The sequence below is a fragment of the Poromitra crassiceps genome, assembly GCF_964638095.1.
Source record: "Poromitra crassiceps genome assembly, chromosome: 7".
Lineage (NCBI taxonomy): Eukaryota > Metazoa > Chordata > Actinopteri > Beryciformes > Melamphaidae > Poromitra > Poromitra crassiceps.
The window spans coordinates 34,839,938-34,862,661 of NC_139628.1; the positions used below are offsets into that span (position 1 = coordinate 34,839,938).

At 45.5% G+C, this 22,724-nt stretch overlaps 1 protein-coding gene across 2 annotated transcripts in view; it reads left to right on the forward strand.

The window, feature by feature from the left end:
- The window catches only part of LOC310779111 (glucosidase 2 subunit beta-like), a 188,214-nt gene that overhangs the window by 142,700 nt on the left and 22,790 nt on the right, over nucleotides 1-22,724 (forward strand). For both annotated transcript variants that reach the window (XM_083639610.1, XM_083639611.1), the window contains one exon: nucleotides 10,098-10,169. In XM_083639610.1, coding sequence (XP_083495736.1) covers nucleotides 10,098-10,169 — 72 coding nt within the window. The remainder of the gene's footprint in view (nucleotides 1-10,097; nucleotides 10,170-22,724) is intronic.

A 22,724-nucleotide genomic window follows, 5' to 3' on the forward strand; every position in this document is an offset into this window, starting at 1 on the left:
TTGGATCTCTCAGTGGACAAGCGACCTGTCAATCATGCCCAAAAACAGTCTGCAACTACAACATAGTCTGAAACTAGCGATTGAGACCATAAACCAGTGGGCATTTCAGCCTGCCTATTTTTGACGCCTATGCGGAAATTGCATTCTTTCAAATGGCCAGTGGGGGTCGCAGCTTGTGTAGCACACTCCCGGGAACATCCATTCAACTATATGGGAAACGAGACAACTTCTCTCTCGGTCTATGTATTAAATAAACACTTTCCAAATTAGTGTATGGTCTGAAAAAACAATTTCAAGTCTTTTTCATGCTCTAACGTGCTCCGTTTTCCAAATGATAGCCCCATTTCGAGGAAAATTGACGACAAACATCGGATAATAAGAACAGTAATACTTCCGACCGGTAGAGGCAGCAATGTGCCGCAAGGCATCAGGTAGCAAGTATAGTTGAGCAAATTATCAAAAAATAGCGTTACTTTATGATATTTTAATAATGTTAGTAGACACACGTAACTATATAGATACCATACATCTAACGTCCATAACATGGCGGACCATTTAACGTTATTTATACCGTTAGATAAAGCCTTAAGCCTTCTCTGTATTCAGACCATTGGATTCAGCACAGAAACCGGAGTACGTTATAAGGTTTTAAATAGAGTCACGTTATAAACAACTAACCAACGCTGGGGGTCCGTATGGAAAGAGTGTTACTCGAAATGGTTAAAAGTTAAATCAATTTGGTCATTCAGTGCCGTTTTACTGCAATGTAAAGTAAGTAGTGTTAGCGGCTACATTAGCCACAGTAGCTGACTACCCATAATGCATTACGGCTATAAGGGAGACAGAGCAAATTCGGAAACTCCCCCGGCAGCCGCTAGGGGCAGCCGCCCCCTGCCCTCGTACTTCCGTGTAGCATTCATTCATTCAACCAATCAAACGAAATCAAACAATATCCGGAAGTGAGCTTCATTTTGCTGTGTCAAAGTCAACGAGCTATGTTGGTCCATTATATATAGGTCAATGCCATAAACGCATTAGGAAAGTGTTTACTGAGGCCATGCTTGAGGCTTCAAAACAGAAGTCCACAAACCAATGGGTCGCCCCCTGCAGGCAAGGAGGACACTTCCACATTGGCTTCAATTTTGACAAACAGAGCTACCTCCTTGTATGTAACACATTTACTGTATGTGTCATGAATGGTTTACATTTTAGATTAGGGGATGCAGAAAGCTTTGTACATGAATTGTAAATTATTTACACATAATTTATAACAGGTGAGGAACACTTCATTTACTAAAGGTTTATAGATGACTTACAACAAACACATTTGTATATGTTAACATAACATTTATTAATCATCTACAAATGTATATTCATGTTTTGTAAGTGATTAGTTCATCATTAACTAAAGGCTTATAAATGGCTTACGACTGAACGTTATTATAAAGTGTTACCAATATATCATTATTATAATTAGTATTGTTACTCAGCTTTACATTTACTAGTAAAGCTCAACAGAAGAAGAATTTGAACCTTCTGGCAACTTATTTTCTTACAATAAAACATAACCCTTGAAATGTAATATTACAAGTGGCGGGCACATGCATAGTGTGCTGATTGATTTTAGTCTCATAAAAGGGTCTTACTCGGCTTCTACAGCTACTCTATTTTCAACTCCAGCACCACGATCAACAGCACTGAAATTATATCTTACCCAACATCTTAGTGCATGCATCCTGTAGCAATGTAGAGGTTTTGTTTGTTTGTTTTTAATTCTGCCTTTTATTTAAAGATTATTCGAAATAAAACTACCCAGAGTACAGAAAATAAATTGTTTATGTTGAGATTGTAAGCAGATGCGCTTGCAGACTCTGACCCACGGTTACTCCATGGTCTATCATGGTAAACAGTTATGGTGGTCCAAATAAACAATTAATTTTTTTCACAGTTTATAATCCAGAGAGTCACCTTTGACCTCTGGCATGCTTGCCGAAAGCGCACACAGGGTTACCTGTAAACCAATTAGCTAGTGTTGAAGTTGCTGCAGAGTTTGCAGTGTCACCCTCGGTGAACTCCACCTACGCAGTCACACAGCAGTCCAGTGGGAGAAGGACTTAATTGCTCTCTTTCTCTCTCTCCCTCTCTTGACTGGATCTCAGTGGACTGAGGAATAAATATGCTCCTCTTTTTCCCCCTCTATCTCTGTGGCCCTGTGAGTACTAGCTGGTTCATTGTGTCAGATCTGTAATTAACAATGGATTGTTAATATGGGCACAGAAGCTTGGTTTTCTCTGTTTTCTGCATCATAATAATCAAGATTTTTCTACTACAGCATTAGTATAAATACAAATGGGGATTATGTTTATGCTTGCTTATAGAGCTATAGAGCTACAGTACAACTATTAATCGATTAGTCCAGGGGTTTTCAAAGTCTGTGACTGTGGGCCTCCCCCCAGACAAAGCTTGGAAAAAGGAGCCCCCCTCGCTCAATTCCTAGATGCCCTACTTCAGACTGTCTGTCTGTCTGTCTGAAGGCATTTATTTGTTCTGAATCTGGGAAAGTGGGAAAAACTGTCAAATTCCCCAAAACTACTGTACCTTTGAACTATCTCTTTAACCAAATCAATCACACACATTTAGACTATTCTTTGTGATCTCCTTTTGATAACTAATTTAATAACTAATGTAATATTTATTTCACTTCCATTCACTGAGCCTCCCGTAAACGGCTTGGAGCCCCCCTGCGGCGGCCCGCCTCCCACTTTGAAAACCCCTGGATTAGTCGATTGAATCAATCACCAACTATTTTTTATAATCGATTAATCATTTAGACACATTTTTAAGAAAAAATTCTAAAACTCTCTTGTTCCAGCTTCTTAAATGTGAATAGTTTCTGTTTTTTTTACTCTTCTATGAGAGCAAACTGATTATCTTTGGGTTGTGCACTGATGGTCGGGACAAGAAAAAAAGTACATTTGAGGACGTCATCTCGGGCTTTGGGGAAAAAGTGATGGACATTTTTCACCATTTTGTGACTTTTTACAGACTAATCGACTAGTCAAGAAAATAACCGGCAGATGAATCGATAATCAACATCATCGCTAGTTGCAGCCATACTTGCTTATTATACATATTGCTTATCTAATTCCAAGCCTAATAATGACTAATGCAGACATTGTTTTGCTGCAGGAAAATTGCCAGATTTATGAGGGAATTGAGCCAGCCGTCCAATCCAGTGAGGAGTGAAATAGTGCCTGAGGGGCTAAGTGGTGGCGTGTAAGATATTTATTCTGTGGCTGTGTACCTTCAGGCCCCGGAACACCTGCCAAAGATTGACACACACGTACCAACGTATTATGGCTCGTGTCTGAGCCGCGCCGCATTGTCGTACGGTGTCAGATCGAAAAGGGGGGGTGAGATAGAGAGGGGGGGGGGGGGGTGAGATAGAGAGAGAGTGGGGGGGGGGTGAGATAGAGAGGGGGTGGTGGTGTTCAGAACGCTACTAGAAGGATCAATGGTGTCATTTTGAAAACCTGTGCTGCCCCCTCACAGCCTCCTAACTGTTGTCAGGGCTTTCATCAGCGTGCCCGCCCCGTTCACTTTTGTCTCTTGCCACCTCGTGTCCTGCCCGCCGCACGTCATCATCCGTCATGTTGGGCGTGCCGTGATGCACGCGCACGGCGTCACCGCCGCCACTCTCTCGGATTCCCTCCTCCCGCTCTCTCGCGCGCACACACTTCCATTTCTTTTGATCCCCACCGCCGTCTCCCACTTTCCTCCATCTTTTCTCTATGGCCTCCCGGGCTATCTGGCTCACTCTCTCCACCACCGCCCGTCTGACAGTCTCCAGATTTTCTCCTTGTGTCACATTGCGTTCATTTGCTTAGCGTAGCTTGGGGAGGATGTGTGTGAGTGAGTGAGTGTGTGTGTGTCTGTTTGACCTTTCTGCTGCGTCTCATTTACATAACGCAGAGGGCAGCAGCATGTGAAGTGTCTGTCTCGGAGACAGACAGCTAAGCGACACCCGCATTTGGGGCTCGGCGTTTGTAATCGGGCTTAACTTTTGTTACGTTGTGACTCCCCTCGCCTTTGTTTTCCCAGAAGCCGCCACGTGGAGGCGGAGCGTCCAAGGTCAGATCGCGTTGCCCCCGCACACAAATAGCCTCGCCTTTTTTTTATTTATTTTTTCTTGTGCAGTGCTGGCGTGTCAGCAAAAGTGGGCAGGGATGGATGGCTTTGCCTTGAGGGTAAGAGAGAGAGAGAGAGATAGAGGGGGGAGAGAGGTACAGATGTACACGGGTGAGAGAGGGGGGAGAGGTACAGACGTACACGGGGGAGAGAGGTAGAGACGTACAGGGGTGAGAGAGGGGGGAGAGAGGTACAGACGTACAGGGGTGAGAGAGGTACAGCCGTACAGAGGGGGGAGAGAGGGGGAGAGAGGTACAGACGTACAGGGGTGAGAAAGGGGGGAGAGGTACAGACGTACACGGGTGAGAGAGGGGGAGAGGTACAGGGGGGAGAGAGGTACAGACGTACAGGGGGGAGAGGTACAGACGTGCAGGGGGGAGAGAGGTACAGACGTACACGGGTGAGAGAGGGGGGAGAGAGGTACAGACGTACACGGGTGAGAGAGGGGGAGAGGTACAGACGTACAGGGGGGAGAGAGGTACAGACGTACAGGGGGGAGAGAGGGGGGAGAGAGGTACAGACGTGCAGGGGGGAGAGAGGTACAGACGTACACGGGTGAGAGGGGGGGGAGAGAGGTACAGACGTACACGGGTGAGAGAGGGGGGAGAGGTACAGACGTACACGGGTGAGAGAGGGGGGAGAGAGGTACAGACGTACATGGGTGAGAGAGGGGGGAGAGGTACAGACGTACACGGGTGAGAGAGGGGGGAGAGAGGTACAGACGTACATGGGTGAGAGAGGGGGGAGTGGTACAGACGTGCAGGGGTGAGAGAGGGGGAGAGAGGTACAGACGTACACGGGTGAGAGGGGGGGGAGAGAGGTACAGACGTACACGGGTGAGAGAGGGGGGAGAGGTACAGACGTACACGGGTGAGAGAGGGGGGAGAGAGGTACAGACGTACATGGGTGAGAGAGGGGGGAGAGGTACAGACGTACACGGGTGAGAGAGGGGGGAGAGAGGTACAGACGTACATGGGTGAGAGAGGGGGGAGTGGTACAGACGTGCAGGGGGGAGAGAGGGGGAGAGAGGTACAGGGGTACTCCCCTATGGGACTCATTTGATTGCTCCTTCACTGCGTTACCTCACTGCCTCCCCCCTTCCTCCACTCACCATACCTCCATCAGGTGCCATCTGTTTCCGTGCTCAAATGAGGATGTTTGTTGTTGCTCAAACACCTGCTTTACAAACTTAGTGAATCCAGTGGCTTGTATAAAGAACAATAAAGGCAATTCTGACTTTTGCTTTTAATGGGAGGCTTTTGTCGCGCTCTGCATCCTTTCATTTGGGCTTGGATTGTGCTCAGCAGTGTTGGGGGTAACGCATTACAAAGTAACGCATTACTGTAATCACATTACATTTGTCTGTAACGAGTAGTGTAAGGCATTACTAAATCCAGTAATTACATAACTTACTATTCAAACAGTTATGACATTACTTGCATTACATAAGTTCTTCGATTATCTGCAGGATCAGGGTTGAATCTGCAGGATTAGTGGGGAAAAACACACCAAACGTGCGGTGCTTTTTCATGCACTCAATTACGCAACGCAACAACTAGATTGGATGGGCTGGAGGGACGGGGAGGAGTGAGATCTTGTGTATGATCCTTATTGGGATAGGGATTTGTGCTGATATGGGCATATACTGTATAAGGTTTCATGTTATATTGTTTACTGGCAATTAGGTGACAATGCATCTCAGGCGATGCTGTGGAGTAATGCAAAAGTAATGTAATGAGTAGTGTAATGAATGACTTTCTCCAGGGAGTAATTAATTAAAGTAAGGCATTACTTATTTCAAAGTAATGTGTAATATATTACTTTTTTGAGTAATGACCCCCAACACTGGTGCTCAGCACATTGACCGGGTTCCGCTCGAATAAGAGTGCAGCTAAAGTGTCTTCTTGAAGAAAGGTGTTGCTTCTCTACATGCAGATATAGCAGCAGATTCTCGCTGGTGCGTTTTGGGATGTGAGTATTTCGAGTGTCGTTGCATCGTGTTATGTAAGGACTCCGCTGGCCCTTCAGCGTGGGTGCCCTGCTAAACTGTCACATGATGTCGGAGCTGACTGTGGGTGTCGAGTGTCCTTGATGAGGTCAGGGCCACAGCTACGAAGGAAGCGTCACCCACTATCCTGGAGGAAATGGAGTGAAGTAACCAAAGGGACGCGCTGAATACATTTTGATGAGGATGTGCAGGGCAGGAATTATAGCAAGGCCAGTGCCGTGGATGCCCCGGAGTGTGGCCGTAATGCCCCTTCTCAAATGAACTCCCCACATGGCCAGTTTGGCATGCCCTGTTTGGAATTGGCCGTGGTGCCCTGAGAAGAAAGCTGCCGGTTTCCTCATTTAAAACAACATGTGATGCAACGCAGCAAATAAAGAATCTCACGTGTCCCAGTGTCTCCGTCATCATGCCGGACAAAATCATTTTGGCTGCGATGCACCAATCAATTTGTATTGATCAAAGGCCAAAGTGGCCTTGCCCTTAAAATCACTTAATTCCAGGCCTGGATGTACAGTATATATTTGACCTTTATTTAACTAGGAAGTCACATTGAGATTAAAACCTCTCTTACAACTGAGACCTAGCCAAGGGTCAAATAGCAGCATTAAACACATAACGGGACAACTGCATCAAATCCTAACAGCAGCAATAGGTATGACAAAAATACATAATATAGAAAGAAGCGTCGTCGCACACTCTGGCTCCATATGCATCTATTTTTTATTGTATGACATTTCGGCCCTCCGGCCTTCTTCAAGATCAACAAAAGTATGAATGACAACAGAGCTACTGGGATGTTATATAGGCTAGGCCACACCCTGTTCACACAACTGATGGAGGTTAGACAATCATTGGGGCGCCAATTGGCTCCACAACACTGACAGGTCAAACCCTAGTCAATCAAACCACTTCCAATTTGAGACAAAGTGACAACATATATATCTCTCTCACATATATACAAAAACATTATACAATTACAAAATCCAGTATAAAATTACATTTCTAATAGATTTATAGAGAGTTTTAAACGTCAGCTCTAGATGAACATCATAAACAACTCTATTTAAATATCCAATAATGTATTTCACAGGAAACATTTCAGGTCAAAGTTCACATTGAGTCCATGAGGGGACAGGGTTCTCAGGTGGAATGACAAAAAGACATGACATAATACAGTAAACAAGGCATCAACATTAAGTCATGTGTTTCTTAGTTGAAGCAGCTGCAGCTACAGTAAGGGGGCGGAGATATACTCGCTTATAACTCTGCGTTCGCATGTGCATGACGGCTGCCTCGTGCCTCCTGCGTCCGTTTGGAGTGTACACGTAGCGTTCATTTGTATAGGATGGATGCAGGATACGCACGCCAACGCAGTTAAAAGCAAGTTATATCTCCGGCTTAACTCATTGAGTGCCAGCCACTTTTGGAGAACGGACGCTCCCAGTGCCAGAGTTTCAGAGCGTTTTCAGTGATTTCTCGAGGCCCACAGAATATTGTGTGATATTACTATGTAAACACCGAACACGCACAAAGAACGATGAGACTCTATTGTATCAGCAGCAAAAAAAAGTTTATTGATATCATTTTCCGTTCTTTAGTTATCAGCCGGAGAAGATAGGTCAAAAACAGAAAAAATTGGCGTTTCCATCTAGAAGCTGAGATATTGAGCCTTTTGTGAAATATAGCATTTCAAGCACATGACTGACTCTGAAGGTAATATTTTCTGATGTGACACCTCAAAAATAATTTACTTCAATAAAACAGTGAAAACAAAGGAATTTTGTTTGGCAAAATAATATTTTTTAGCTGCAACCAGCAGCGCTGGCCCCTGCGTGCGCAGACCCTACACCTTCTTGCTGGTCTTGATTTACTGCTGGTGGGCATCAGATAGCTTGTTTGCCTGTCTCTGTCAATCGAGCCTGCTGTGTGGGTGTTGTGTGTTGTACGCTGCCCTGCGTGCCCCACCCCCCTCCTCCTCCTCCTTCGTGGGAGTGTCTCTGCGCGACTCTGAGTGTCGCTGCGTTTGCTCTCGCTCTGCTTTTGCTCCGTCTGCACTGAAAAGTGCGCTGCATCCCCCCGCTCTTTCACAGCCTGTCCCGGCTCCCAGCTGAGAATAATGTAACTTTTCAGAAAGAGGCTGGTGTCGGCAACTAAATCATATGGAGGGGCTATTGCAGCGGAGACGGAGGAGCTCAATTGTGGTGTCAGCAGATTGACTGCTGTTCACAGGCACAGCTAACGTTATGCTTCATGCATATCGATGCGATTTCCGTTTCCTCATGACTTCTTCTCTCTTTTCTCCTGGCCTTTCTCTAATCTGGAGAGCACTGTCGCCACCTAATGGGTCCCTAAAATAGCTTTTACACATTCAACAGCCACCATACTTTCACAGGAGATGGATCTGGCTTTGATACACGTCCCACCGTCAAAAAACGCAATTGACGACTTTAGTCGTCTTTGGCACTCAACGTTACTAAAGCAATTGACGACTAAAGTCGTCATTGCCACTCAATGAGTTAACAGTGACCGCTTCCATCATTCTAAGTGTAAGGGTCTCAGGTTTGAGGAGAATGGCCTGAAGATCGTTCCAGGACCGAGGACCGGAGTAGAACAGGCTTCTTTTGCCAAACTCTGTTCTGACAGAAGGAACTTTAAACTTGAAGCCATTTGTGTGACCTAAGATGATGACTGCATGTATTGGGGGAATAGAGAGAGTGCTCCATGGAAGCCTGCCTTCAGATAGGTCTGGAGGGTGAAACAATACAAGTAAACAGAAACATCTCAGAAGAAACCTTGCTGCATAGTGTCAGATTTCTTGTCGAGGGGGGATTTAATTCTACTCCGAGCTGTACTGCGCTTAACTCTGCAGTCAAAAAGATGATTATTTATTTTATTTTATTTTTCTTGGGTCCTTATCTCTGCTGGATGGGGGGAAGGGGCACCACTGTGAAGCATACAGTAGTAGACATGAAAGGATAAATGCACTAAATGAAACTCTCAGAGATGAGAAGCATTTAATGCAGGCTGCAAACAACCGCGTGAGCAGAGAACTCGGCAGCCAATCACTTACCTCTCTCTCCCTCTATCCTTACCTCTCTCTCCCTCTATCCTTACCTCTCTCTCCCTCTATCCTTACCTCTCTCTCCCTCTATCCCCCCTTTCTCTGATGTTCATCATTTTCTCTTCTTTCATCTTGCTTTTCTCTCATACCGCTTTTGACCCCCCCCCCCCCACTTCCCGGCCCACGTCTACTCATGCCGCAACCATTTTTTCCTCCTCCCATCCCCTGCACTTTCTACCTCTCTCTCTCTCTCTCTCTCTCTCTCTCTCTCTCTCTTTCTCCCTCACTCTGGGTGTCTCCTGCTCTTATAACATCCAATGCATTGGTTCAAATGTCAAGGAAAATAGCCCTGCTGCCTTTGCTTTGTCCGTCTCACCAGCAGGGTCTTTGATCAGTCTGTCACACTGGAGCTATAGCGATCGTCGCCTCTGCCGTCCAACACCAGCCCTGGCTGCTACATTAGCGGGTTGTCTGTGCTAATTGCTAACTCCTCTAGTTTCCTCTCTGCCTCGGTAGAGAAACCGTGGGTGGCTTTGGGGTAACTGCTAGCTCCCTGTCAGTCTCCTGTCCCAGTAGGTAGCCATTGAGCAGAGACATTCTCACTAGTTCAATAATTCTCCTTAGTGAAACGCCTACTTGAAGCTACTGTCTCCACTCCAGCTTGAGCATGTCGGGGTCATGAAGGTGTCTCCCAGTCTTTCTACTCTGCCTGCCTCCTGTGTAAGACAATGTTTTGCCAGGCACAAAGAGCAAGGAGAAGCACTGTTCTAACCACTGGGGATTCAGCCTTGCTCTACCGATTTTCTCAATGTGTATATTTTCTTTTCTTTTCCCCTGTAGGTATACTTATACCCTTTGCCCCTTCAATCAAGTCACACAAAACAGTGCTGCAGGGACAGAGGTCTCGTTAGGGTAAGTGCCTTAATCATCTCTCTATTTTTTATTATTATTATTTTTCGGATTCCCCCCCCCCATTTTCTCCCCAATTTTACTTGGCCAATTCAAACTTCAAAGAAACCATGGTATGTCAATAACGGTTTAAATATCCCAGCTTCCTTGGGTAGAAAACAACTGTACCACTGGCTATTTGGTGGACGCTTTTATCCAAAGCACCTCACAGTACCAGGAGTGCACGTAATATTTAGATCTCACTAATTATATGAAGCAACTACGGATGGAAAATAGCAATTTGCTAAAACCTGGTACATTACATTTGCCCTTGTTTTATAAGGTTAATGTTCTTTCTACATTGTCCCCGTTCAAATTTATTTAAAAAAAATCATCCATTCAAGCCACAAAAAGATCAATTTATTTGGATGGGAACTTAGCAAACTGAAATACACAGAGTTGTCCTTGGTCTTTCATCAAGCAGTAAAGCTAGAGTACTTTATTGTCCATTTCTTATTTATACTAATTAGCTAATTTCACGTGACAGCATTGTTCATTTTATTGTTCAATTTCACAAATTGACTTGAACACTGCTTGATATAAATCTCTCTGAGTCTGAAAGCTCTTTAATCATTGTCGCAATGTTCATATGAAGTTACCCTAAGACCAATATTTGCACTATAGATCTTTTTTTTTTTATTGTTATTCAATCTCTGTTAGGCTTCATATGACCTTTAATCAATCGCTAACAGATCTCTATTACACTTTTAATACCTTTTGATCAATGCCATATACTGCTGGCGTTGTATTTCCTTCGGCCACGAAGGCTTTCAATTTCCTCTAAAGGATTACGCTCTGGCCTTTTACCATCCCTGAGGGATTGGCTGTGTTGGCTGCTGGACATTGGTCTGTATCAAAATGCCGATGTGCTATGAAAGATGCTACTCAATACCATAGAAGAAGAGCACCTTTAGATGCTACTCAATCCCCATCGAAGAAGAGCACCTTTAGATGTCACGAGACATCCTCTATTTTCTCTTCTTCTTCTTTTTTGTACCGCAGAAATGTCAGATTGTGGTGAGATTGCTTTGAGGGGTCAGCAGAAAACAGACACTACTCAGCGTATACATTTCTTGGTAGAACATGTCATCCTGTAGGCCGCAATGTAGGGTTTCCTCCTACCTACTGATTTCCAAACGGCTGTCATTTACCTAATACCTACCGTTCTCTTTCTGAGCAGTCGCGTACATCTTTTGCCCCGGAAGTGAGTTTCCCATTCATTTTCTCCATAGACATTTTGAAAAATCCTTATATAACAAGTTTTAAGGCTGGAACCAAGCCAACCCATGACCTACTGTAAGGAAGTTTATGTGCTTGCCTTGGGTGAAGTGTGAAGTGTGCTGGATCTTAGGTGAGGGCTCACTGGCAGTGATCGGTTAGAACCACAGAGATGTTTTTTCAGGCGACCTTATTGAACATCAGGCAGAAGCAGTATACATCGTATACAGAAAGGGAAACCTAGGACCAAGAATACAATACCGTAACAGAACACCTTGTTATATACCCCCCCACATTTGGTGTATGACATCGTTGGTGATGTCACAACGTCCGGGGAGGTATGACATCATCGGTGACCTCATAAAGTCCTGTCTGCCATCACAGTCAGCCTAGACCGTCTGACATCGCTGATAACCTCACAGGTGAACTCTGACATCATGTCACGGCGGTGTCATCATCATTACATCGTTGGAGCCTTGGTTCGTGGGCGTCAATTGCCCCTAGAACAGGCCTGATGGTGGGCCATCATGGACCCTTTTCTACACCTACTGAATCCTGAGTGACCATAAAACATTTCAGTTGGAGGAAAAATAAAGAAATAACATCGGGGGGGGGGGGGGACTCATTTTCGTGAAATGTTTTATGGTCATTCACGATTCAGTAGGTCACGGGTTGGCTTGGTTCCAGCCTTAAAAACTCATTATATAAGGTTTTTTGAAATGTCTGTGGAGAAAATGAATGGGAAACTCATGTCCGGGGCGAGAAATGTCACGTGACTGTTCAGCTCTATTCTCTATGCTTGTAAAAAACAACATATATCTTTCTGATGCTTTCCTCGTTCGTTTTTTTCTTCTTTTAGATTTGAGGTGATAATTATGGGATGTCGCCACGCTGTCCTCTTCCATTCTCTCATTAGCCTTAACCATCAGTCATCACTTTTATAGGGTGCAATTAAGGAAACGCTATTCCAATGACATTGACACGTCTCTGGCACAAAAAAAAAAAAAAAAAAAACGCTTTTATGATTTGCTGCAACCCCTCTCCAAAGAGGAAGAATCAATTGCAGGGTTGTTTTGGTGGTAGCGGGCACATAGGCTAACAACTTGTTTCCGAACAGACAATATAAAGGCCTAAATGACCATGGGAAAGTGTCAAAACATTTTCTCTCCTTTTTCGATATAACGCCATTAGGCTTGGCTTGTCGTCTTTTTGGCAGTTGAAGTGAGATGTGAAAGACACACATTGTGGATTATTTATTTATTAGCAATCATCCTTTATTTGCACGTGCAGTTTTGCTTACACAGACGGCGAACTCATTTGAATCTAAAGCAAGACTTTGTGTTCTTTTTGCACTGTCACCTCCCACACTATCCACTCACTTTTGGAGCGGAAAATGAAGGCAGTGACATGTTTTTAGCACAGGACGGACAGAATGCTAACGGTGAGTAATGCGACCCCCGTCTCCTCTGCCCGCCTGTCACTCATGTTTGTGTGGAAGGGCAGAAGGACCAAACAGAGCCAGTGGTCAAATATATCTCCGACACGTGACGCGAGATGTGGTGACTCCGCTGGGGAAGAAATCGCCGCCAGACAGAACTCAGAGAGCAAGATTCTACTCTCGAAAACACATTGCAATATAGCTGTGTTTTGAAATGGTTCAGATAGTAGTGATGATGTTCTTCTTGGAACATCACCGGGAAAAAGAGTCCCTCGGAAAGGCCGACAGATTTAAGAGGATGTTTAATTTTTCATTCACCCCAAGCTGCTTAATGGGAACATAATGTTATGTTACTGTGGATTACTTTGGGATGCGGAGTGATGTAAGTCGTAAACACAAATATGAACACGTTAATGTGATTTGCTGGGGGGGGGGGGGGGTGTCAGGCAGGCGCTGCTATACTGTATGATGTACTGTACTGATTCCAGGGAGAGTGCAGCGAAGGCTATAGGTGCGGAGGGCTTTTGGGGGAAGGCTGGGGGAAGGGGAGGTACATGAATCATAGCACGGCACGCGGGGAATAAAGTTCATTTTTTATCCAGACAGACCATCAGTCAGCCCTCGCAGGATACGGCCGGGCCTCCTGATATCAATCTAGCGCCGAGGCATCCTCCTTCTCCCCAGAGTGGAGGCGAGGGGGGCGAGGGGAGTGCTTTGATTTAAACGGCAGCATTTATCACACCTGCTTCAGCATCCTAAAGGACAAGCAGCCAGAGAGGAGAGGAGAGGAGAGGAGAGGAGAGGAGAGGAGAGGAGAGGAGAGGAGAGGAGAGGCAACACATTAACATGCGTCGCCTGTCATCCCAACACGTGAAGTCGTACTGCCAAGCACAACTGTGACCACCGTCGCCATGCATTCACATGTATTTGCGATTGCTATATTACTCGCACGCTGCCACTTTACTATTCGATCGAGACGGCGTTGCTTATTGTAACATTTTGGGGGGACTAAATTGATTTGGGTGTGTTGCTGAATTCTGATCACAGCTCGTGCCGGCTGCTGCTTAGTGTGTTAATGTGCGACACAAGGCTCGTAAAAGTCAGTGTACATTGTTCACCGAGCCCCGACGCTCCCTCATGTATGGTGCATGTGTGTATGGTTGTTGTTGGGGCCATTAACCATACAAAACGCCCTTCAAGAACTATACATCAGCCTGGGAGCCCTTTCTTTTGTCGCCGCTTGCTTTTGTATACCGCGCGGCCACACACGTCGCCGCCGCCATTGTGGCTTTGGCGAGGCGCGGCAGTCATACTCTATGCTCCCAATTATCTGTAAATGTAGATATTATACAACACATACTCACCCATGAATTACAATGTCTCCATTTCCCATTTAGCCGTTCTGCCCACAGCCCCTCGCGCGGCACAACTGCTTCCCGAAATGGCGACTCTAACAATAACATCAGCTATGATAATGATAACAGAGTAGGGGAAAATGCTCGCGTTGCGACAAACACCGTCCCGCTGTGACAGCGTCGTCCATCTTCATAATGTCCCTCCACCCCCCTTCCCCTCCCCTTGCCGAACGCAAACATGCTGGGCACAATGACAGGACAGCCAGCACACGTGGTAGTCTACCGCCTGGACAAACAGACAGATTTATATGGAAATCAGGGATCTATAGTAACATACATATGTAACATACTTAACTGTGCAGGGGTTCTTCTCCCCTTCTATGGTGTAAGGGACAGAGACAGAGTACACAGTCAATGGAGTAGGCTGTGTGTGTAGGCTGTGTGTAGGCTATGTGTGTAGGCTGTGTGTGCTGCTGGAAGTTGATTAGTTCTTGCCAATCCCTAACATTGTCAATAAGGTTAGGAAGTAGGACGTGCAGTAGAGGCTGGTTTGGCTAAAGCTAGTGACTTCTGTAGATGCCATGTTGCTTTTTTTTTTGCTAATATGAGCTTGCACAACATACAGTAAAGGCATTGGTTTATTGACAGTTTTAGAGACAGACCACACACACACACACACACACACACACACACACACACACACACACACACACACACACACACACACACACACACACACACACACACACACACACACACAGATCATATACATAGAAGCAGAATGGTGACCACCATGTGCCACCAGTACATGAATTTGTATCTCATAGGTCTCTGATATATAGAAAATGTAACTTACATTGACTTTATTTCATAAGCAATAGCTCTAAAGCAGATTTACATAGTTATTATTGGTATTAGTTATTAATCATAATTGCCTACACATAGATAAATCCTGATCTATGTACAGACAGGCAACATAGACACAATCACCCATGACACACACAGCTGTGTCCTTGGTTTGATCTCAAGTGTTTTTACCTCAGAGTTGTCCACTGTCACATTTTGGCTAGAGATGCTATCAAATCAGCACAAATGCTAGCTTGACAGTTACAAAACGTGCTGGCAGCACGCTAATGTTGGCATTATATGCTAATGTTAGTAGTGTATTGTATTTGCAGGCAGCTAGCAATGCTAAAGTGACGAGTTGAAAACTTGCTAAATGTAATGTCACTGTATCTTTCTTTAGTCTCGCAGTAGCCAGCCGTAGAGAGATATCTACGTCCGGTGGACAACTCTTGAAAAGTGGTTAACGTGACAGACATATGAATTGACCAACCACGGACGGCGTGACGCAACTCGTGGGGCGGTGCATTTTGAACGATGCACCAATACACGCAGGGAGCCGGACCTCCGTAACAGCCTCAGATTTTAGCGTAGAAATTCCTACGGCAAAACCCGGAAATCCTGACTTGTGATTCAAACCCTCCGTCGCTGGAAGCGTGCTGCCAGAAGACATTGTGTACTATGTGAGACTACGGTATCTTTGCAAAGAAGGTAAAACAATAACTCCAAGATTGACAGCCTCAGGAACATGATTTGAATGTATTGACATTATACATTATGGGCTGCGCCATTTAAACAACCAGGCAATTCTCATGATTGGTCATGGGACAGCTCAGGCTTGATCACCCTGTAGCTGGCCACCTTAGATGAGGGTGTCTAGTGTTGAAAGGCCGAAACTCCCCATGATTCAAAGGTACACTACTGATGATGTGTCCCGAAATTTACATTCTTCCCATGTCTGAGATACAGCTCCCATGCCACTCTCAACATCAAGGCAAACCTCATGTGTGTACCATCTATTGGCACAACGGACAGTATAACATCACGTCCCGTGTTTTATGATTCTGCCAATGGATGAGTGATGACAAAATCAGAGCAAAGCTCCTCATACTGTAGGTGGAGACAATGAACAGACAACTGTTCTGCCCCAGGGTTGCATGCTCATCTCCCACCGTTTAAAGGGATAGTTAAAAAAAAAAAAAAGTTTAGCCCTATTTGCTACTTACCAATGATGATGTTGATTTGTAGAGTTCTTTCTCAGCACAATCCATGCTGTTCCTCATAGTAGCTCTGGAAAGTTGGGCAGGTCAATGGGGTCAAGCTGCTGTACTGTATGTACAAGCAAATTTCAGCTCACTGAAATGGACTTTGTGTGTGTGTGTGTGTGTGTGTGTGTGTGTGTGTGTGTGTGTGTGTGTGTGTGTGTGTGTGTGTGTGTGTGTGTGTGTGTGTGTGCACTGTAGGTGACATTTTAGTGAACCTCGGTCAGCTTGTACATACAGGAGCGTGACCCGATTCATTGACCTTGCATTCAGGGCCGGCCCTAGCCATCTGGGGGCCCTAAGCAGGATATAGATCAGGGGCCCCCTCCCAGGGGCGGGGGTTTGGGGGCATCCGCGCTGGAAGTACTTTTGAGTAGGGGGTGCTGTAAGGAGGGGACTCTCGGTGCTGCCCGCTAGGGCAGCGCCGAAGAAAATTTGACGTTTTTGGACTTTTAGCCATATTTAGAAGAATATTTAAAACAAAAAAACATGACAATGACGCTCGTTTGTAGCCCTATCAGTGTCAAGCAAGCGTGTAGAACCCAGCAGCCATAGGGGTTGCCAGGTCAGTTAAACCAGGGGTTCCCAACCTTTTTTGTGCCAAGGACCGGTAGATACATGCAGGACCGGTTGTCAATTTGAATGGTTTTAGTTACATATATATTTACTCACCAGGTGGCGACAAAAGGTAAATATCAGCCTTTTGTGTTGTATGTAGCCTACAGTATTTATGTTTTTGTTTAAACTACAAACATAAATAAACGTCAACCTATGTTTTAACTACCACACACAGCCTATAATATTATAGCCTATGTTTATTTAAAAAAAAAAAAAAAAAAAAAAAATTGGGGGGGGGCCCCCCCAACTCCCGGGGCCCTAGGCAGCCCCTTGGTTCGCATTATGGGCGGGCCGGCCCTGCTTGCATTCATTTTTGCCCAACTTTCCAGAACTACTATAAGGAACAGCATGGATTGTGCTGAGAAAGAAGTCTACCAATCAACATCATCATTGCTAAGTAGCAAATAGGGCTAGACTTTAAAAAAATGTGAACTCTCCCTTTAAAATATGGAAGACTAGAATAACACGAGACAACGGTATAAATCTGTCCTACACAGCAGCTTCCAGTTAGCAATGTAGCCGCTATAAAACCTCATTTTCATCTTCCTTCAAACAGCCGGAGTGGCTGAACATAAATAGCTAAGCTACTGTAGCTCACTATCTGTCTCCTTCATTTAACTTTTAAAACGTTAGTCCTCGGGAAGTACAGTCAACATGGAGTAATTAGCTGCATTCCCGCCATCACTGCTAACAACAACAACAACAACAAACACAAGCTACTGAAAGCAGCACTTTAAGTACGCCCTCAGAAGGCTGCTTGGTCACAACCTTAAATAACCTCTCACCACGAGACGGAAGTGCAGCTGAAATATTTATATGGCCCTTTTTAGAGTTTGCTTAGGATAAAGATGTGGAAATAGCTCCAGCCTCATGATACGTAACAGATAAATCTCAAGAGCTCACAAAAACTTTCATTCTCTATTCTCTCCTTTTCAGCATTCTAAGACTAGTATCTCTCCAACACCGGCCAGCGCTGCTCAACAATCAGTTTTTTTTCTTTCCTCTCTAGACAGAGGGGGGTTGGGATAATTTACATGGGCTTTGGAGGAGCGAGGGATCAGTCGAGGGGGTCACCCCAATGAGTTTTTGTTTGGGGACTCCAGGGAAATCAGGTGGCCACGCAGCCGGGGGGTCGCGGGGGGTCGGCGCGTGCCGCCCCGCAGGGTTCAAGGAGCTAGGCCCCTCTTTCTGCGGCGGGGTCAAACGGCGCTCCACTCATCACCGCTGAGAGCACACGAGGAGGGAAGAGGAGGAGGCGGCGTGGAAATTGCGCGGGACCCGCAGAGCAGCTTGCTTGTTCACCCTTTAACCTTGGAAAACCCGCCGTGTTTTGACAGTCTAAAGCTTGGAATATGTCCAACATCTAAATGCTGAGAACAGGATAGACAAAGCAGGAATAATAAGTAGGCTATTCTCGTATTGAGACGGCGCTGGGTTGGATAATACAGCACATGAAAGAAGAGTGGAAGACCATGCGAGGAGCATTTTTTTCCTTCACCACTGTGGTTATGACTCAAATTGCACTTTAAAACAGGAAAGTAGAGTCAGCGAAGGCCATAAATGTCCCCATGTACAGTATAAATAATGTGATTGAAGGAGAGGCGTGAAGCCACGGAGACACACATCGCACCGCTGTGCTCGCGAGTCAGAGGGAGAAACGGAAGAAAAGGCCTATTGTGAAAGGTTGTTAGTGTCAGTGTACTCTTGCAGGTTCACATTGCTCAGTATTCAAACCCACAGGTCTCCCTTGACCTGCTTTATTGAACAGTAGATTTTCAAACAGAAAACAGTGGAGAAGTGAGGTAGCCTAGCAACATTGGAGACAGTGAATCAGTGCGTGCGTATGCCCGCGGTGAATGCGGCAGGCGGTGGAAAGGACAGGGAGTGAGGTGTACTGGCCACCGTGGAAAATACAAATCGTATATAGACATACGTACGCACACACTGTCTACAGATCGTCTTCTGGAGCCCAGTACAAACGGCAGCATTAACAACGATGCCTTCAAAGACCTATTGCCAGATTCATTTTACACCCGGCGGCTGGAGTGACCCTGTATTGTTTTTGCCATCATGCATTGCACTCCTTGTAACGGGTTTACGCTCTCTAAATAAAAAAGGTCGCGCAGAATGTGTCGGAGAAGATCCCCAGGTGCTGAGAGGAGGAGGTGGCGGCAGCGATGCGAATGCCTCCAGGCTGTCAAAGTCCTCTGAGAGACCTTAGCGTGAATGATCCAGCTGAGCAAATTTATGGGCACAGGCCAAGGAGAAACTACTCTGTGGCCATGGTAATATGGAAATGTGTTCATTTGATCAATAATAGCCATTTCCTCATGAGGGCAGCTGAAAAACCCCAGTGCCTTTTTAAAAGTATGAAAAGTAAGGAAGTTCTGACAGAAAATGTATCCCATCCCTTCTCTCTTTAAGATTAATTACTGTTCACGAGCAGTTTTCTGCACTGGCTGTGCGCGCACGGTATAAACAGAAGAAAAGTAGCTAATTATCTCAATAGGTGGCCATTATATTGCACAGCAATCACAAGGGAGCTGTAAGATATTACTGTAAAACTATTGGAACCTGAGCAGGTTGTGAGCACACATCAACCTGCCAGTTCCTTACAAAACAACCTATCTATCAAAACCACCTACAGTATCTATCCATCCATCTAGTCTCTATCTATCACAAATACATACATTGGGTGTTTTACTGTACATCCTGAGCCAACTCGTCATAATGATCATTTTTAATTCCCAGTTCAAGTTTGTTTTGGCTACAATATTATTCATTAAATCACACACACAACATTAGTCTCTTTATATATTATTTAGTTTGATATAGGCTATTTTAAAAGTGAAGCTAAGGTGAAATAAGCTATTACAGTCAAGAATGTTAAGGTATGGATCTAATTCTCACATTTTAGTAAGCGGGTATCTCTTCTGTAGCTGAGCGGGTGAGACTATAGGGGCACAGCGAGGGCAAATCTATAAGATGTTCTTTAAACCAGTTTGTCCAAACATAAGAGCATCTCACAATCCCATGCATTATTTGTTTGTAAGATGAGGAATAGCAGTGTTTTTTTGCCTTGCTCTTTGTTGCTTTGTTACTTCTAACGTCGTCTGAATGGACTCACTTTAATTAGCGGAGCGATGCTCCCTTTTATGTCATCATATCAAAGCCGCTTTTGTCCCTTAATTGTTTTGATAGGCATTTGAAAAAAAGAATTGATTTTATTTAATTTTTCTACATTTATCCTGAGCCAGCGTAATGACTTAACCCACCGAGTGGTGACAGTTCCACTGGAACAAGTGCATAATTACACATTAAAGTGTTCTACTTAATGCGCTCGTTTTCAAGCTGTCAAGGTCATTCGCTGGAGTGCCATTAGCGAAGAGAGGGGGCCTCTTTACCTGCAAACATGGCAGCCGTTTAATGCCCAACACTCCAGAGGCGCCTCACACCGTATAGTAGTATAGCCCACTGACAGGCAGATACTGAGGAGCATCACACCCTATAGTAGTATAGCCCACTGACAGGCAGATACTGAGGAGCATCACACCCTATAGTAGTATAGCCCACTGACAGGCAGGCAGATACTGAGGAGCATCACACCCTATAGTAGTATAGCCCACTGACAGGCAGGCAGATACTGAGGAGCATCACACCCTATAGTAGTATAGCCCACTGACAGGCAGGCAGATACTGAGGAGCATCACACCCTATAGTAGTATAGCCCACTGGCAGGCAGGCAGATACTGAGGAGCATCGATCACACCCTATAGTAGTATAGCCCACTGACAGGCAGGCAGATACTGAGGAGCATCACACCCTATAGTAGTATAGCCCACTGACAGGCAGGCAGATACTGAGGAGCATCACACTCTATAGTAGTATAGCCCACTGACAGGCAGGCAGATACTGAGGAGCATCACACCCTATAGTAGTATAGCCCACTGACAGGCAGGCAGATACTGAGGAGCATCACACCGTATAGTAGTATAGCCCACTGACAGGCAGGCAGATACTGAGGAGCATCACACCCTATAGTAGTATAGCCCACTGACAGGCAGGCAGATACTGAGGAGCAGCACACCCTATAGTAGTATAGCCCACTGACAGGCAGGCAGATACTGAGGAGCAGCACACCCTATAGTAGAATAGCCCACTGACAGGCAGGCAGATACTGAGGAGCATCACACCCTATAGTAGTATAGCCCACTGACAGGCAGGCAGATACTGAGGAGCATCACACCCTATAGTAGTATAGCCCACTGACAGGCAGGCAGATACTAAGGCATGTTAAAAAAAACTATAATTTATGTAACACAGCCATTTTAAATGTGAATGTTGAGGTCTATACCTTGTGATATATAGGTATATATCTGCCAATCAAGGCAAGAGGTAATGACTCCTGTATGTGAGGAGGGGGTTGAAGTGGTAGGGAGTTGGGGGGGGGGGGCTGCTGACACTGTGAACCCCCGATGGCCTTTCTGCCGGGTAGCCATGGCAACATCTAGCCCAGTCGTTAATGAGGCACAAGTGAGCTGTTAACAGAATACTGATTTGGGTTTGACATCGGCCCTGATTCATATCAGTCAGGAGGTGTTGATGAAATATGTGCCCTGAGTTTGTTTTGGAACTGTCTATAAAATGGCCTGGATGAACGTGCAGCGAATGCAAAACAAAAGGTGTCGTGAGTGTTACTCATCCGTCCGTAATTCGACTGCAATTTTTGTTGGTCAAATCTGTCTAGACAAGACAACTGGCCAACAAGACAAGACAACTGGCCAACAGGTGGCACTGAACCAAAACCTCAAGCCGGTTGGCCTTAAAGGAACACAGCAACATTTTGCGAGATTGGCCTATTTGCCACATTCCCGACAGGAAGACGCCTTCCTCTTCCCTGTGCTGTGCGTGCATTAGAAAGTAGCCCCGCGCCCGTCCTGCTACGCTACCTACAATGCTAGTGAACGGTACAGCAGCCTACCGCCGTTCAGTCCCCAAAAATACACATTTCAAAAATACACATTTCAACAGCGCCAAAAAACACTCATATGTACATGTTATGACTCGTGTACTCACACACGACGACATAATAATCCAAAGTTTGCGGGAAACGGTCATTTTCAAAAGTAAATACATTGTTACTTCCGACTGCGGCGTGTGCAGTCATCAGTACGTCGGGGTATGTAAAACGCATGCCATCTGCAAATTCACTCATCGACCTCTTAAAGATTTGTTTGTATTCTCTCAAACTCTCCTGGATTTGGTTGGGCTGTGCAGACTCTTATGTGTATGTCTTGTTCTGTACTGCACAGCTGTGAAGGCATGTACAGTAGAACAGGAGCTATAAACACCCTTTTTGTATATCAATCATATGAAGTGAAGTGAAAGCAAGGCCCTTCCCATGTCCCTTATGTGTATGAATTATTGATGAAGGCACTGGGTGGCAGCAGAGGGCGAGGGGGGCACGGGCGACTGCCACCGTAATGACAGAGTGAGGCTCGGCTCCAAAGCGCCGCTCTCTAATTGGTGACCTTACGCGGGTGGCGGAGGTCGACGGGCGATCGCCGTCGCCCGGCTATGAGTGCGTGTCCTTTCTCCTGCTGTTGCTGCTGCACCACATCAGGATGATGTTGCTGCTGCACCACATCAGGATGTTGCTGCTGCACCACATCTGGATCTCAAATTGCACTCTCCACGTGCCTGCGCCTCGTGCTGCAAATGATTATGACATTAACGGGGACGGTGAGGGGACTAACTCGCCACCCCCACGCCTCGTTGTTAGCGC